The sequence below is a fragment of the Diceros bicornis genome, chromosome 20, assembly GCF_020826845.1.
Source record: "Diceros bicornis minor isolate mBicDic1 chromosome 20, mDicBic1.mat.cur, whole genome shotgun sequence".
Lineage (NCBI taxonomy): Eukaryota > Metazoa > Chordata > Mammalia > Perissodactyla > Rhinocerotidae > Diceros > Diceros bicornis.
This window is the reverse complement of record NC_080759.1, coordinates 27,447,539-27,466,312: the sequence shown is the minus strand read 5'-3', so window position 1 is coordinate 27,466,312 and position 18,774 is coordinate 27,447,539. Positions and strand designations below refer to the sequence as shown.

The following is an 18,774-nucleotide window of genomic DNA, read 5'->3' as shown; positions in this document are numbered from 1 at the left end:
CAAATAGGACTAATGTTCCAGTTTTTAGCTTGAAAGTCTTTTCAGTAGGTTGTTTAACCAGGTGTCAGAATCTCAAAGATATTCATATTTTGACAACATATTTGTCCTTTAAAATTTTTTCTATAACCAAGCTCTCTATCATTCTTTCCTTGCTTTCCCCTAGCCTAACTCCTACTTTACCTTCTGTTGTCAGAATTCACTGGCTTAGTTAAGATAACTTACTATTTGTGTTCCTGAAAGTTTGGTATCCCTGGGGTGCTTGGTGAGGTACAGTGTTGAAGACTATGCAATCATTGAGCAAAAGGAGACTGATGTTGACTTGAGAGGCTCTTTGCTGCTGCTCATGCCTTCTGGTCAAGTGTACCCACAAACCACAGAGAGGGCTGGATGGCCAACTGAGGTACGGTAGGTTGTATTTCAAGCTCTACCATCAACTGCTAATCAATTGACTGGGAATGTGCATTTTGTTTGCCATCCAGGCCCTGTCACTGGTCTAGCCCAAGTCTGTTGTTTGACTGATATACAGAACACTTTTTGTTATTATTCTTCATTGTAACTATCCATTTTTCTCCCCAAACCAGAACACAATCTCACAGAGAGTTTATTTTTAGTCCACAGAGAAGCTACATTAAATTTAAACTGAAGGAAAGAATTATAAAGGAAGATTTTGCAAAAAATATGGTCTGTAAGAATGGCCTATGAGAATTTTTTTAACCTGATTCAGTTTAATGTCAAACCAACAAGAATTCAACAAAATCATATTCAAATTTTGCTATTCAGCCTCAAAGTTTCTGCAGAAGGGTATATGAGTTTTTCTGCCACAACTGTTGGTTACACTACATTTTCGTTGCAAAAGCACACTCATAGTAATGTGAAAATATTTTTATCTATCTTTAAGTTAACTAGATTCTCAACCCTGGTTAACTAGATACTTAGCCCTGCATGATAGCATCACCTGATGTCTTGAAAAAAAGATGATGCTGACCCCACCAGAATCTCTAACATAGTCCCCATGTATTTGGTACTTTTAAAAAGCTCCCCAGGTAATTTTAACATGCAGCCAGAATTAATCTTATTTGGGTGTTCTTTGTTCTTTCTTAAAAATTGTTTCTTAAAGAAAGACTTTCCTATCTTCTGTTACACAGAGAATACACTTAAATTCCAGATTGTATGTCAAAGTATATAATGGATTATACTTATATTTATAGAAACCGTTGTTTCTGTTCAACTAGAACGTTCTCAATAACTTTCTTTTTAAACTTGATTCAGTTTGATGCCAAACTAGCAAGAGTTCAAACAAAATCGAAATCATATCCAGATTCTACTATTTTGCCACAGAGTATCTACAGAAGGGTATGTGAGTTTTTCTTCCATGGCTACTGCTTAAGAAAATAAATTTTCTTAATGTGTTTCTATAAAAGTTATCTAATATTTACTAACAATATGCTTCGTTTTTCTTAAAATATATCACACAATCAGAAATTTTGAATAATCTTTATAAGTCACTTTCAATTTAAACTAATAAATCTTAGGAGTAAATTAAAACATTAGAGAAGTCCTCTGACTCTGTGGGCCATCTAAGGAATTCCATAATATATTTTGAACTAAGGCTGACTTACTATTCTGAAGTTATTTAGGCACTCAGATAGTAGATTTCTTTTGGTTCAACTCCTTTACTTATGGTTTATAACCTTGAGCTATATAGAGAGAAGGGAACTAAAACAAATGATGCTAGTGTGTGTTTCTACATCCTTACACCAATTTTATCCAATTAAGTCTCACAAAAATAAAACTATAGACCTTTCAAAATAAGGTATCTTTTTTAATACCTACTTCTACTTGAACCAGAAGCATAGGGTTTTGTTTTTTGTTTTTTGGGTGAGGAAGAGTCGCCCTGAGTTAATATCCGTTAGCAATCTTACCTTTTTTTTTTTCCTTTAAGAAGATTAGCCTTGAGCTAACATCTGTGCCCATCTTCCTCTACTTTGTATGTGGGATGCCTCCACAGCATGGTTGATAAGTGGAGTAGGTCCACGCCCAGGATCTGAACCTGAGAACCCCGGGCCACTGAAGCGGAGTGTGCAGAAGTCGAACCCCTAGGACATGGGCCAGCCTCTAGAAGCATTGTTTTTGTTATTTTTTTGTTGTTCCATGTACTTAATCTTATTTCTGAATTGCAATAACAAATATTTTCTCCTTCATTTAGAAGCTTCAACATCTTCAAGAAGAAAAAAACAAGGAGATTGCAATTCTTCGTAATACCATTCGCAATTTAGAGCAACGCCTCTCTGCTGGCAAAGATTCTCACCTTAAGCGTAGACGGTTTTGAGTATAGCAGTAATTTCTTTAGTTGCTATTTAATTTCTTTAAAAGCAGTTGAAAAATTCACTTCTATTGTCAAGGTAACATACTGCCTAAATAACAATGAAAAAATGAAATGAAAACAATGAAATGAAAGACAGCTTTAAACTTTTTTTGTTGAGTTTATTTGTGCATTCTTGCTTAAACCATAAAGGAGTTATGAAAAAAAGACAACTTTGATGAAACAATGAAAAAAAGACAGGTTTAATTAAGCTTTTTTTATTGAGTTTATTTAAACAAATCCACACTTTGGCCAATTGTATACTGCATTCTTGCTTAATAGTATTAACCATAAAGAAGTTCAGGTTTATAGGATTTAGTTTACCTATTGAACCATCATTGACTCTGGAAATACTCTCTAAGCAATCAAGAGATAGACAACATTCTTTTATCTTTCCCCTTATATCTTTCAAGAGGCAATCTCAAATTTCAAAGTGCGATACAATGCTAAATAAAGAAAACAAGATATAAAGATTTCTTTCATATGTGATAGTAAAAATCAAGATATGAGTCTTAGATATAAAAAATATATAAAATGGATATTTAAAACGTAGACATGGAAAAATATTCATGTGTAAGTATTTCTGGATCTTAAAAGACAGAATTCACTTTTTTCTTTAAAGGTTTAATCAGTTAAAAATGTAAAATTAAAAAGACAAAGATAACATTGTTTTTAGAAATAAGTAAAGAAAAAATGGAAAACATGTCTTTGTTGTTCTTCCTCTGTTCTAAATTGCTAAGTATCCAACAGAAACCCCTAGGTCATAGTTTACGTTTCTGTTCTCATTAATGCAAGTAGAATGCTGGAAAAAGAAAAAGAAAGACATATTAACCAAATGCTGCAATCACCTTTCAGTTGCCCTGTAATAAAAATATGGTTTGGGTCAAAATTTCTTTGACATAAATTTTAAAATTTGGAAGCCAATATAGTAGATTTCTCCATGTTTGCACAAATCCAATTTCTATTTTTGTATCACTATTAATTAGGTAGCTTATAAAAATGCTGGAAAAGAAATTGTATCTAGACTGACTTGGGGAGTATATCCTATTTTAAATATTTAGTTTGAAGGTCATTTTCACATTTCTGCCTTATTTTTTCAGCGTCAATTGGTGCTGGCTTCTGTGGGTTTGAGCTGCTGACTTGGCTGTCAGGCAGCTGGAGGCAAACGTCACTGTCAAGATTCAATGACATTCTCCTCTGCCCAACGTCCCTGTCAGCTACATAAAGAGGGGAGGTTTTCTTTACACTGTCAGGTGATTGCAGACCCTGTTTTTTCAAATATCAGATGTCGACAATGTCAGCATCAGCTACTAGGGGCCAATTCTGAATCTTTGGGCAACTTGCAGAGTAACTGATTTATACACCTCTTTCGTCAGAGCTTATTTTGTGGAAGAGAAAGTTGTAAACTTTCCCTTCCTGGCATGTCTCAGTTCTCTGGGTGATCCTGTCTTTGTTGGCCCTTGTGCTTATGGTGGTGATGAAGGCCTAGAGGAGGGGGATGCTCAGGAGCATCTGGTGCTTCTGGTTGCTGATTCTCTGAAAGCTGACTGTTCCCAACATGCTGATGCCCATGCTTGTGATGATGATGCTGGTGATGGTGATGTGGCTGCGGATCCTCAGTTGTTGTATCCACAGTAGCCAAAGCTATAGTTTTACAGAAGTCTTCATCTTCCAGTGTCTGGAAGAAATTTATAAGTTATTTATCAACAAAATTATAGATTTAGCAGGAATGCATGAAAAATGATTTGTAGAGCTAACATATAGGAAATTCAAACCAGTTAATTAGGATTAAACTGGCTTTGTTTTTCTAGTATCATATTAACGAGAAAAAAAAATTTGATGTCAATCTCAACCCCTAGACTTTTTATTAAAATTTGGTTCCCATCCATATAAAATTATAAAATGCTTCTTTTTGTGCGAACTTTGCATTTAATCAAAGAATTCTCAAGCATCTTACAAAGGAATTAATATTAATGTTTTGAAAATAGATAAAATAGGGTGTTACACGTATAAAGTTCAACAGTTCACCTAAGCTTCTATACTGGTTAAATCAACAGCAGAATTCATATTTTCCTTTTCTTATCAAGAGCATTTCCTAAATTTTTAAGAATTCTAAAGAATTTGAGAGATACATAAGGCTTCAAAGGAAGCCAAACCACTGTATTATATCTACAGAAGCAAAGCTAAATAAACTGGCTAAAAGAACTTAGATTGCAGTATAGTCAAGCAAATATCAAATCCTAAAATCAGTTGACCTACATGGAACCTTTCACTCCTGTGTCAACAATGCATCGAATCTAGTATTATATTCAGAAACAAAATAATTTCTCTCTGATAATTCAAAAATGCCAATAAACTCTGCTCAAAATCAGTAATTTTTCAAACCTCAGCTTATGCCTGGAAATGTTTTGAACTTCACCAAAGTTTTGTTAATGTATCCATGCTGTAGTGCTGTCAGCTGAAAGTAGCAAATGACTGCCCATTTTTCATTGAGCATAATATTCCATTCTGCATGAATCTAGTTCTTTAATTTGTTGCAAGTCTTTCTCTATTGTTTTGTGTGCCCAGAAATCATGGGCTCAAAGCTTATAGATATAGCAATGTAGTATTAAACTACAACCCACAGTTATTTGTAAATAAAGTTGCAAAATCAACTTGAGAGACCAAAGATTCACTAAGTGGTGTGGTCAGGTATTTTAAAAGTTTTGAAAGGTTATAACTTCCATTGGATTTTAACATACAACTACTTAGTGGTACATTTTTTTTTTGGTTATTTCTGAATTACTTTTAAGAATTTAATAATATTTTATTAAAAACAAACAATTTGATAAATTTTAAAATATACTGTGTAATGTTCTAAATGTTCAGTGACTGAACAAACACAAATAACTATTATAGTAGTCTGATTAGTTTTAAAAAATCAATGACTATATTTCACTGATTCTACAATGTATTTTTTTCACATTTTAATATCTTTAAAATCAGAATTTAATAGTACATACCATAATGTGTCATGTAATTGATGGCATCTAGGATACAGTGAAATAGAAAAACTCCAATTTGATTTGGCATATCAGATATATATGGTATATTATTCTTATTTACAAATGGTTAGTAAATTTTAAGCATGTCATGGGAATTGTGTCTGCTTTTGTTTCAATATAACTAGGTATATTTATAACATTAGGCATTTGCACAAATGCAAAATACTGAAATAATCCCAACATATGAAAAATTAATACGGCTAGCATTTATTAAGCACTTAGTGTCAGTTAGACATTGAGTTAGTACTTTGTTTGCATTATCCCAGTTTCCTCATTTTAAAAGCAGTAAAATAACCCTCATAGGATTATTATGAAGATTAAAATGTGAAAAAAATGACATAACTAGAGTAATTAACCTGTTATGCTCCTTAACAACTAAATTAATTAAATGATTCATTAAAATTTGAGATGACTTTCTTTAGATCTGGGAACAATCTGAAGGAAGTACAGCTCAAAAATAAAATTCAGAATTGCTTTTAGACCTGAGTTCAAAATTTGCCAATTTTCTATATCAAGGAAACATTGTTTGGAATTATTTTACTCCTCAATATGAGAGGAAAAAAAATCTAGTTAATACAAATTAAAACAATTCCTTAAGTATCTTTTTAATAAACAATATTTAAATATAATGCTTCTCATAACAAAGAATATTCTCATGGTCGTTAGGAAAGAAATATCAGTAACGAGTAGAAAACTTATTCCACTGTAGAGGAAATGCAGTAATTCCAACTGCAGAATGGGCAGACAGTGTAAGGGCTTCGCGGAAAAGCTGACAGTCTTGCACCCTTGATAAATTAAGTAGTTATCTGGGCCCCAATTCCATTTCACGTAATGCCATGGATAAGCTCTGCTATCACTATGCTGTTGTGTGAACACATTGAGGATATTAGAATAATGTTATTTTATGTTGGCTGAATTCTTTGAGGACTTATACTCATGCAACATCATTTGGTGGTAATTGAAATATGTGATCTACGTTGATTCTTATTTTCTAAATCTTCTAGATAAAAGTGGCAATATAGATCTTGAAAAGACATTTTAAAGAATACATTAGGTAATAGGAAGTATATATCATTATAAAAATTACTGTTCTAGTTCATTTTTAGTACACCAACAGAAACATTGATTAGCTAATTGGTTATGCAACACTAACTTATTTAGATAGCTCTTAAAAGATTTCCTCTTTCCTTGCAGTAAAAATAATTGAGAAAAATACCGTGAGAGAGCACTTTCCACATTTCTTTTCACAGTAAGCACTCTTAATGGCTTCTTCTACATATGGGAAAGTTAGGAAGGAGTAAGGCAAACCAAGATGATATACAAGACGGCCACATCTAAAAAAAAAAGGACACAGACAATATCATTACGATATTTTCTCTATCGTGATCCTACTCAAGTACAGTCTGGGATAGGTGTTATAGGTTTAATGGTCTTATAACTAAGACCCTTTCATACCTTCAGTAAATTTCCTTGAATGGGGTCTCAAACAAGCTCCCCAGCACTGCATACCAGGTCAGGTCATGGCAAGACTACAGTGAGTCTAATACTACCATTTTGAAATGTTATAGATATGTCACTATAAATAATATGAAAACTGTGTAGCACAGTCATTGTGATTTGGTGAAATACAATTCTGTAATTGACTTACAAATTCTACCAATGCCCAAACTACTGACTTATCATAAACTAGGCTCTGCAAATCACGTGAGCTTTTCATAACTGCTAAGGCAGCACAAACTCCACACAACAAGAAATCACAGCATAACAAAAAGATCCTCATGTCTTGGCCAGTAGCCCATTTATTTAAAAATATATCTGATGCAACAAAAATTTCAGCACAATGAAAGAAATGGAATTATCACACTTGGCATTCTCAGAAATGGTGGAATTGAAATGTCCTCCTTGCCCACATTTTACCCAGTACGTACAATTTTATGTGAATATCAAAGGGTTACTCTTTGCAACTGACTAAATTAGAAGTTTGCAGTCGTAAAAGAATGACATGTAATCTTAAAAATATTTAGGGTAAGACCAAGTAGGGCTTAAGCCTAGGCAGAGCCAAAAGAAAACAGAGCATCACTTTTCTTTTCTCTGAAAAGCCAAAAGAAAACAGTAACAACCATGAATGTTGGTAATATCAAATAACGTATGCACTGAGGTCCCCTCAAAATACGAATGTTTTATTCATTCATGGAATCACAAGCAGATTTGTGCCAATTGTACCTAAATGATTAGCCTACTTTATAGTTCAGAAATTCAAGTATGTAGCTCTAAAATTATTAATCAGATTAGTGTGGTTATTCATCTGCAAAGTTCTTAGGTTAGAATTGTATGTGATATACAAACTGATCCTTTTTTTTGTTTAATCAGAATGCCAATTTAGAGGGGGAGAAAAAATACAGTCAATTTTCATTTCCCTACTGGAATCGTGAACTCTTTTGTGTGAAAGAAAGTCACTTTAAAAATACTAAAACCAAATATTTTAATGGGCCCACTGTGGAACTGAGTATTTGGTAATAAAGCAAAAACAGATGTCTTATTTTAAAACACTTAATATTAAATTAAATACAAAGCAGGTATCTTTTAATTTGGAGTGTGTGTGTGTGTGCATGTGTACACACCTGTCATATACGAGGAAGTCATCTTTGTCTCCATTTAAGAGAGTCCAGACATCTGTTTGGTTTTCTTCTTGTTGATAAACAGGAATATTCTCTGAAACCTTATTTTTAAGATGTATGTATTTTAATTGAGAAGAGATTCCTTGATGATTAACAACAACATAGGAGATGTTAGAATATCCTTCTTTCTCCAGTTTTACTCTCAGGTCTTCCAATCTAAAATATTTTCGAAAAATACCAAAAAAAAAGGAATAATCTCATTTAATTTTATTAGTGACTTCTCTCTTTCTTCTCACTCCCCACTTTTTTCTACATGAAACTCTCTTACTATTTTTTCTTACTTGTACCTCTTCTTTATATTGTTGTAAAAGACAAAAGCTTCCATTTTTTAATCATTTACTGAGCACTTGTGCTCAGTTAAAACCTTATGCTAAAGGCTTGCACAAACATTAGCTCATTTAGTCCTCAAATTAATCCTATGAAGTGTATATTTTTTTAATCTATCCTACACTTACAGAGAATTCTACCCAATAAATATTTGGCAAATAACCCAACAAATATTTATTTATATATATATATATATAAATAAATATATATATAAATAATATATATTACACATATAACACATTTATATTTATATTACACATAGAAATAAATTTATATATATATACACATATATATACACACGCATACATACACATTTGTTAAATGACCCAAGATCTTTGGTGGCAAGTCTAGTGTTCATTCTACTCTGGCAAAGCACTCCTCCTTTGCTTCCTGTATTGAAATAACTAATTCATTTGCAGGAGTACATTTTAGAACATTTTCATTGCACAATACACATTTAGTAGGATATTATAAAATATAGGTTCACAAAAAGAAGAAAAAATTTCCATAACCCTAGGAAAACCACTGTAAACATTTTTGGTGTATATCCTCCTAGTCTTCTTTCTTTTCACATGTTCTAGGCAAACATATATAGTTTTTCCAAAATTGTGATTTAATAAATACATCTTTTCTATTTTTATTTGATGCATGTATATATTTAATAGCTTTCCCTTTAAGAAATCCTAGACTGCAGAAAGACTATCTTACCTAGATGCCTGCAGAATGCACAGGTATCAGCTGGCTTGAAGAAGAGCAACCACAATCACTGAACCATAGGAGTTCAGCATTGGATCTTGATCCCTTATGTTCCAGGCTGGAGGTTTCTTACAAAAGGAGCTTTCCCCCTGGCTCTCTGTTCCTCCCCATGGAAGGAGACAGAGAGCCAGGGCAAGCCCCAGGCTTCTCCACATTGCTGGGGTTGTCCTATAAAAAAGAAAACCTTTTTGTCATCTTCACAGATGACTTCACAGTCATAACCAGGAATTTCTATCAATCCAGCAGGTATCATTCCACTTCCTATAAATACCGAGCCCCTGGAATCTGTCTCTATGTTGTTGGGCTCATTATGTTGGCCTCCCTGCACCAAATCTTTCTATAAAAGCGAAAAGATATGCCATAGGAAGGGGAGTTGTCAAAACACCACTTAACTGTCTGGTTTACAAAGATACTTTAGTAAGCATGCTATGGAGATTTGCCTGAACAGACAACCAAGTACTTCTCTAGGAAAAGACTCATGTTTAGAAAAATTTTGAGACTGTGGTGTCTATAACCAAGTAACATTCTGCAAACACAATCTGATTTTTATTTGAGGCACACCAAGTTCTGCCTGCTGCTTTCCATCCTCTACCAATCTAAAAAAGGAAGGGGTAAGTAAGGGATTCTGCACAGAAATGAAAAAGAGCCAGCATGGAAAGAGAACCCAGGAAGAAAGGAGGTGGCACTGAGGCAGTCTACCAACATGAAGGTGGCTCCTGCTGGACCCTTAGCTCTTCAGGTTCAAACCTTCTATATTTATAAATCTCTTGGGTATGGCTCCCTTTTGTTCCTCTTGTTCCTTAAAGTCTAGCTGTATGTTAATATTAAAGGATTTGAATCTCTTCAGCTATAAAACTGGCTGCCAAAATGTTACTACCATATCCAAGATAAATATGGACTAAGGGAGAAAATCTGACCAAGGAGAAATGTCACAAATGGCTGCCCCCTGTACCATTTAAGACTCACTGAAATCTACATTTAGTCTAATCAGCTACCACTAGTTTCAAGAAGTTCCTGTGACTCAGTGGCATATTTTTGGGTAAATACCTGCCCCCTCTAAGTAGGAAGGTTAACGATTTGGTCAGAAATATTCTCCAAATTAGGGCTAGCTCTCTCAGCAGAGAGGTACAAATAAAACAGGAGTATTTGTAGAGAGGTGGCGAAAAAAAGGAACACATTCAGCAGAGACGAGCAGAGAAAGAAAAAGCCACATGGGTAATCAGGCTTATTTTGATGTAAGAATCTGTGGAGAGAGATCAGGACAAAATTCCATAACTAGAAAGTTGGCACATTTTCAGGCACTGATCTGGAATAAAAATGTAAAAGCACTTTTGGGGACAGGGATGTGGGCGTAGAGAGGGGCAGCTAACGATAAGTGACTAGAGTGAGCCCAGAATTAAGAGGGGAGTAGAAAGGCTAAAATCAGGATGATTTGGGCTCTGAAGCACTGGTAAATGCAGACAGAACTTAGAAAACTCTGATTATCTTTCACATTACTTAACACCACAAAATTTCTGCATATATAGAATATCTTGATAAGAGCCTAACTAAAGGAATAGAAAAAAATAGAGAGTGAGAAAGAGAGTTTAAAAGAGGATAAATTAAATGATTTATTAAGGCCGTCCGAATCATCCTAGTATTTTTAAAATTTTAATATTTAAAAAAAGGAGAGGCTATATCTGGACTAAATCTAGGGAATTTCTTTAGAATAGTATTTATATTGATGATATAATTATCCTTGTCATAGCTACCATTTATTGAGCATTTATAGAACTATATGCAGGTGGTGCTAAGCACTTTTACATATCACGTCAGTTAATCCTTACAACTATGTGACCATTATCCCCTTTTGCAGGGGAAGAAACTGCGGCTAGGAGAGAGTTTAGACATCTTGCCCAGGTCCACACAGGTAGTAAGTAACAATAGAGAATGGATTCAAACCAGTTCTGCTAGATCCAAACATGACCTCTTAGCTACTGCAGTATATTGACAGTTTTTAGATGAGTCACCTTTAATAACTACAGCAGCCAGGGTTTTGTTTGTTTGTTTACGCCTTAGGATGGCAAAGAGAACACCAAAATTATTCAATCTGTTTTTTTTCTTACTAGAATGGGTAGATTTTCCCTACTTTCTAGAATATAAATTCAGTAGTTATAGAACCTTCAGCATAAATTCAGGACTTTGCACCCTCCCTTTGCCATACAGCCCACCATTCCAACTATGTAGTGACTATATGTGGCTAAGTAGTGACTATAAATGAAAAGACTATTTCACTCATTTCTCTCATTCAGTTTTTGATTAAAAAATAACTAAAGCCATTGGCAGGGGGTAGTGGATTACAGAGTTCACACTTTCAGATTTTCCTCTGCCACTAAAATCAATAGGCTGTTTAACTTTGTTTTCTTAAGATCATTTTTTACATAATAAACTTTGGACTTTATAGCTGTCAGACAACCGTATAAAAATAATGAAGATAACAAAATTGGATTTACTGGAAACTGATTCAATAACAATTAGAAAGTAAATTTCAATAATCTCACCACTCTTCAGTCACAAAACCTAGATTTGTTGGCCATATACAGACTTACATTTGTTTAAAATTCCCCATTAGAAGACAGGATATGCAGAAACTTTTTCCACCCTCTTCCCCTGAAATTCAGACGGGCATCTAAGGGTCCTCCCTCATTCACCTGAAACACCCACTCACCACCTAAACTGCAAAACTTTACATTTAATCACAAGGAATATCCCTGGACATTTCTACAGCACTGTAGACTGGCCATATTTCAGTCTCTGCTCTTCAAATCCATGGGCTGTTTTTTCCCTTAGAGTTCTCACTCTGCATTCCAGTGGGAAATATTTAAGCTTGAACATACAATATTGCCTATACAACATCACAACCTTTTGCAGAGTAGAAGTGTTCGATTTCTCCAGCCTCCCCTGCTCCCATCTTCATTCTCAGCTGTGCAGAAGGCAGGGCAGAAATCAACAAAAACTATAAACGTGCCACTGCAGAACTTTACTCACCACACCCAACTTTACACTCTTGTTCTCTTTCTTTCGTATTATTTTTATTTTCTTTACCCATCTCTTTTTTAAAAGTCTATTCTAAGGAGAAACATTTTATGACTCAAAATTAAATTACCTACCAAACTCTAAAAGAATCAAGTATTGGAAAACACCAAGTTCCTACTTACACAACCCCCTCACAAGGCTGTTTCCTTTCTCTCTGCTCAGCTCGCAGCTCCAGAAAGCCGCAGTGAGAAACTCTGATATTTATAGTCCTGTTGTTTACTTCATCTCTCAGCTATCGTCCAAAGTTCAGTGCCCACTCTGGCTGTGACCTTGAAAGCAGAGCAAACCCCTGAACTGCTTATTATAATCAAAATAAAAGAAAGCAGCAAGTGCTGCCATGCATAAAACGGAGGAAAAGTTTTTGGCAATTATTGATTTATTCCCTATCCTTTTTAGTCACCCCAGTATCTAGGATTAAATGGTACAGTCGGGGGCGGGGGGAAGGGCTAAGGATAAAGAGGGCCTCCAAGTCATGCTCTTTTCCAAACCCTAATAAGGAAAAACATTTGCTGAGCCAGCAAGTTAAGCTGCCGCTTTAAAAAAGAAAAAAAAAATTTTTTTTCCTCTTGCTTTGTAGTGGCCAGGTGCTAGCCTAACCCAAACTGTGTGAGCTGCGTTAGAAAAGTCACCTGCTGTTTCAAGTCTTTCCAGTCTCCTGCTGTTACAGACCTGCTTGAATTGTTTTGCTGTTTAAAACTTGAATCTGCGTGGGATTTCGCGGGAGCTCTGCTCTTTTCTTTTTCGAGGAAAGGAATAAGAAAATCGGCCTCCTATCTGAGGGTAACCGGGCCTCATTTTCATTATCACAGAAGTCCTACTTCGTGGAAGACCTATGTATCCCACAGAAATTTTTAACAATCCGGTGTAAAACCTTTACAAATGTAAGTAGTATTCAAATGAAAGTTTGTAGTGCTAGTAGTTGGACAGAGAAGAGGTTTCCAAATTTCAAAACGTACAAATAAAATAGAAAATTTCTACTCTGAGAAAGTGGTAAATTCTTTTCACTAACTGCTACAAGTGAGCATGCCTGTGGTGGGTAAGGTGAGTGGCAATGTCAAACGATGGCATCTCTGGGGAGGGATGGTTTTCAAATAAGTCTTGCTTTCATCACTGATGCATTTCGTCCAAACAAACCCTGTTGATTGCTATGTGCTGGGTACTGTTCTACCAGGTACAGGAAGGACTAAGAGGCTCAGATGTTACCCTTCCTGTAAAGAAACTTATCATCAAAGTAGAAACTTGACATTTGAAAACCAAATTCTGTTTAGTCACACTAAGCAGTAAGTATTAAACCTTTTTAGATCTCAGATCTCTTTGAGAATCCTGTTAAATGCTTCATTTCTTCCCAGGGGGGAAAAATGCGCCTATACATACTTGCTTTTTAAAACAATCTTGTGAAAATGTTTGTATAAAGCAGATAGTTCCCCCTGTAGTTCATTTACTTGATAAATTTAAATAGTCATATTGGGTCTGTCTGCAGCAGAAAATTGAATATTTCACCATCACCTCCTTCCTTTACACGTGGCTTAGCAGCTACCGCCTGCTCTGAAAGGATTCCCTCCAAGTGTGCAGCTAGCTCCAAACCAAAGTACTCAGGACTGTGTGTGTCCAGGCCAGTTTATGAATATAACCTCCAGATGGCAAAAGGAGAAGATAGGGAGCTTCTGATGTTTGAAGGGAATCCATTCTTAGTAGCCTCTTCTGTGCTGGGCAGCCTGGCACTAGCGTTTTTAAGAAAGCAGAATTTTCAAGCAAACTTTTATTGGGTATTAAATTAAATTACATTAAATCAAACAAAATCAAACATTTATTAGTTGATTATGCTAGGCACAATGCAAAATTCCCTTGTTCTTGAGGATCTCAAAATCTAGTAGGATAGACAGACAAGTAAGCAGGAAAAAAACACATGTAAAGTGTGATAATGTCAGGACGGCTGTAAGCACAAGGTTCTGTTGGAAACTTGGAAATGAAAAAGGGAACATTTTAACCCAGCCTGGAGATAGGGCCGGAATGATAGGTTAATGCAACCTTAAGCAAGTTCAACAGGCACTTTATCGAAGGTTTTACACTCTAGTGAAGGGGTTCAGAAAAGGCCTCCCCAAGATGTGCCACTTTGGCACGTGGGATGTTTTGAGCTCAAGGCAATCGAGACCCTGGGAGCCCAAGAGAAACTTTTACCTCTCCCTTAAAGAATTTAAATTGGGGACTTTGGCCATAATAAGAATTATTACCAGAAATAAGTTTTATGACGTATCTGTATGTTTACAGGGAGGGCAAACCTCTAATTACTGAACATCTTCTCTTCTTATTGTGGGAGATCAAAATTGGCCACCCTGAAATATATATCTTTACCTTGACTAGTTTCTCTGACGGACATTTGACCTCCCCCACTAACTGCCTAAAGGAATTTAATTCTGGCAGACTGGCAGGGTCGTCGCTAAGTCCATTCTTATCAAAGTTCTGTTTACCAAAACATTTACATTTGTAAAGCTATCTCCCTCTTTGTACTGGGAAGTGGGGGGGATGGACTTGTCTCTGGAAACTCTTATCAGCACAGAAGGAGAGGACTTAAATCTACATACTCTTGATTACTGTGATTTCTGTCTCTCTGGCCACGTTCTCTATAGGTGGCCCTGCAAAGAACTGTCTGACAAACATTTACATTTCCCTCTCCAAGTAAATTGTCTTCTTCCCCTCTGAAATCCCAAACCACTACCACCTCCAACATCCTCCTTTGTCTTTAGCTGAAGATGGTATTTAAGACGAGAATCTCTGCCATTGTGTTGAGAAACTCAGTTTCCCTGGTTTCTCCTGTGTATACATGTTATTAAACTTGGTATTCTTTTCTCCTGCTAACCTGTCTTTTAATTATTTGGCCAAGCCATAAGAACCTTAAGAGAAAGGGCAGAGGGTGGGGATTCTCCCTCTTCCCTGACGTTATCATTCTGTGAATACCCTCCTCCCCTCTGAAGCCTCAGGCCCCTGTGCCGTTCCTTATATGCCATATATACCTCATTCTAGCTTTTTGTCTCTGAACCTCTCACATATGTGAGGTCTCTGACTCTCTCATGTATGTGGGGTTTTTGTACGTATGGAATTAAATTTGATTATCTCCTATTAATGTCTCATGTCAATTTAATTCTTAGACCAGCCAGAAAAACCTAGAAGAGTAGAGGAAAATTTCTTCCTCTCCCACGCTAGCTTCAGAGCACCCAGCAAATCTAACCACAGCACCATCTAGAAAGTTATGTTGTTTCAATTTTTATGAATGATTAAAATCTCCTGACAGGTTGCTCCTGCCACCACCACACAATCCAACATTAAGGTTACTGAGCATAACTGACTGTATCCTATCAAGTTGAACTTTATGCTAATGATCTCATCTCTTACAACTTCCAGCCTTAGAGTCGAGAATCTATCTTTTCTCATACTGTCTCATTCTTCCACACCCTTATCCTCAGAATGTTTATGCATATATTTAATCCATGTTTTTAATAAGCATTCTCTCCTTTTTATGGGCTGCAAATTATTTATATGGAGAATAGGGACCTAAGAATTAGTGAGTCCATGATATACTTAAAAGAAAAAAGGGCTATGAACTGTGATTTTATAAATCAGTTTATTAGCCACAGTAGGTAATAATATGGCATTGATCCATTAGCATTTGTAAAACATTGATGTCTCAAAATATTAGAAAGTGAAATAGTGTTATTACAGCATGAAAGCCTTATATAAAATATTGACCCCCCTTTAGCTTGATTGTTAACTGGTTTTTACATGGAAAGGCAAATGAAGATTTTCCCACTATTTTGGAAAAAAGTGCCTTTTGACCTAAATTATTCTTCCTTCCCCTTGTATATACAAGAAGATGCCCTAAAGCTCATCTTATGCATTGTACCAAATATAATATTGTTTGAGCATCCATGTTGAAAGGTAAGCCACTGAGTATGCAAGGGATGCCTAGGAAAAAGCAAGATGTTTTCAAAGTGAACAAGATAAATAAGAACAATGGTCAAGAGGAAGCCATGGCAACAGCAGTGTGGATTAGACAAGGACTAATTTGATCCTTTGAGATTCACATGAAGCTGAAACATACTTTGAAGGGAGCTTTTCTTCAACCTCACAAGTTTACAGATCTGAGAACTGTTTGATATATCAAACATAAATGCAATCAAGGAGGTAACTACATACAGTGCCAAATTTCATGTGAGACTGAGCACGTTCAGAGAGTAACAAACATCAGAAGAATTTGTGCTTGAAATAGGATGTTATTTTTATTTTTCTGCGAGGAAGATAAGCCCTGAGCTAACACCCATGCCAATCCTCCTCTTTTTGCTGAGGAAGACTGGCCCTGAGCTAACATTCGTGGCCATCTTCCTCCACTTGATATGGGACACTGCCACAGCATGGCCTGACAGGCAGTGCGTCGGTGCATGCCCGGGATCCGAACCTGGGCCGCCAGCAGCGGAGCGCGCACACTTAACCACTACGCCACAGGGCCGGCCCCAGGATGTTATTAATTAAAAAAAAATTGTCAAAACCAGAGCTAGTGCCTGCAGCTCGTCGTGGGACACAGTGTTGACATCAACATGCAAGAAGCATATAAGGGCATCACATGGCCCCCAAATGACATTAATCCCCTGAATTAATGAGACACTGACATTTATAGAGTATGTCATTTGTGTTTTGACCTATAGCCAAACCAGGTGCATATGTAAGTATTTTAACACATTTGCTAATTGGTAGAAGAATTTTGACAGTTTTTTTACGAAAGCATAGTTAGTTTTTTTAAGCAATGAAGTTAATACTAATGATTTTCAAAAACATTCGTTGTTTAAGAAAAGAGAGAATGAAATATCTCAGCTAATTTTTAAAATATTTTAATTAACATAGAATTTTTAAGATTAAATGACATTTTAAGAACTGCATACTCTAAAAATGATGTTCTATTAACTTGTTTTTAACTTGTCTTTAAAAATATCAGTACAAGAGTTTCTCATTAGTTTTTTAAGCCTCAAAGAAGTATTTTTTTGTGTATTAGAGTAGTGTCACCCGACAATTTGTAGCTGCATTTGGGCTCTAATGCACACAGATGTTGTGCTTAGAGAGGGGATAGGAGATTTTTTAGTCACCTGCAGCCCCATTAGATAGAGATAATGTGGGAAAGTAGTGTCCTGATTCATACCATCTGCCCTGTATTACAGGTAGGTTGGGTTCCAGTCCTCACGGAAAAAGCAGCAAATTGGTGTCATAGTTAACCAGCACTCCAACCAGATATGTGGTTTTGATAAGGACTCCTTATGTGGGTTTAATGATTTTTAGAAAACTGCTTTCATAAAGAGAATATTTCTTACAAATCTTATGCCATTGTTCAGATGGGTATTTGGAGTGGATTTTTTGGAATTTCTTCCTAAGTGTCTCATCTAATTTTCCCCAAATCAAAAATAAAATGCAACTCTGGTTCCTATTCTTGTATTTTCTAATAAATGGCCCTCACCTGTTGTATTTTTCCTATACAAGTGAATTGGCTAGCCCGGCAGGTGAGGGTTCCTGAAGGTAAGGTTGACAAGGTTGTCTCTGACTCAGAGCTTCAAGAGACACTGACATTGAAGGAGCCTATAGAGCCAAAATCTGAGTCAGAAGCTGAGGTTTGTAAAAGCCTAAATAAGTCAACCAACTAAGGGGAGCTAGTGGCAGGGCTCAAAAAGCCAGATATGGAATGTGTGGAAAAGGAACAGAGAGATCCTTTTGAGCAGAAGACCCAGGAGTTTAGGATCAAAAGAGTAATCTGGAAGCTGTGCTTGGTGAGACATCTGGACAGGCATTGTTGACATTAATTGGCTTGTACAAACTTAACAGGGCAGTGTGAGAAGGACCAGAGACAGATGCCCCTGGGCAAGCACTAGGGACAAGTCACAGCCATTCTCAAGGCCCTTGGGGGTTCTCAATCTCAACAGCAGGGATTCACTGGATGATTTGATACAAATTATTAATTCCTAATAAATATTTGCTGAGAGAATGTGTAAATGAATGATGAATCTTTCCTTGAGACTTATGAACTGAGAAGTCTGAATTCTGGAGTTATGAAATTCCTTGTAGCCCAAAAAGTGATCCAAACTTAATAAAGTAAATTATTTCCTTGAAATTATTTTTATCTTGGACATTTGTATAGTCAGAGCTGCCATACTGCCAACACAGCTCAAATGAATATTCATTTCCTCACATATGCTAGACATGGAAACCATAGGTCTGTCTGATGAATTCCTTCTCAGAACTAATAATGCCTTAGACTAGCTGCTAAAACCTATTTATGACCATTTTTCTTAAAACTTAGCTTTCTCTTGTGTGTCTAACATGCTATCCAGTTTGCAAAGAGGCCAGTTTTTGTACAGTTGAAGCATTTTTTTCAGAAACACTCCTCTCATCTCAGTTAAGAGGATATCCCAAGACAACCTACATTAATTTTCTGGTGGTCTTAATTTGCCACTTCATTTTACATTTGTACATACTACCAGAAAGTCTTCTAGGAGCT

At 35.9% G+C, this 18,774-nt stretch overlaps 2 protein-coding genes across 2 annotated transcripts in view; one reads left to right on the top strand and one right to left on the bottom strand.

The window, feature by feature from the left end:
• The window catches only part of CCDC152 (coiled-coil domain containing 152), a 59,724-nt gene extending 57,395 nt beyond the window's left edge, over window positions 1–2,329 (top strand). Inside the window, exons 7-8 of the mRNA XM_058564157.1 lie at window positions 1,270–1,353; window positions 2,207–2,329. Of these exons, the coding sequence (XP_058420140.1) occupies window positions 1,270–1,353; window positions 2,207–2,329 (207 nt within the window). The remainder of the gene's footprint in view (window positions 1–1,269; window positions 1,354–2,206) is intronic.
• A 134-nt stretch (window positions 2,330–2,463) lies between these two features.
• On the bottom strand, window positions 2,464–12,405 carry SELENOP (selenoprotein P). The gene is given in 5 exon segments (XM_058564156.1): window positions 2,464–4,040; window positions 6,623–6,740; window positions 8,028–8,240; window positions 9,120–9,335; window positions 12,365–12,405. Coding segments are annotated over 4 exon segments (1,038 nt in total). The 5' UTR covers window positions 9,323–9,335; window positions 12,365–12,405; the 3' UTR covers window positions 2,464–3,536.
• Window positions 12,406–18,774: the final 6,369 nt, after the last annotated feature.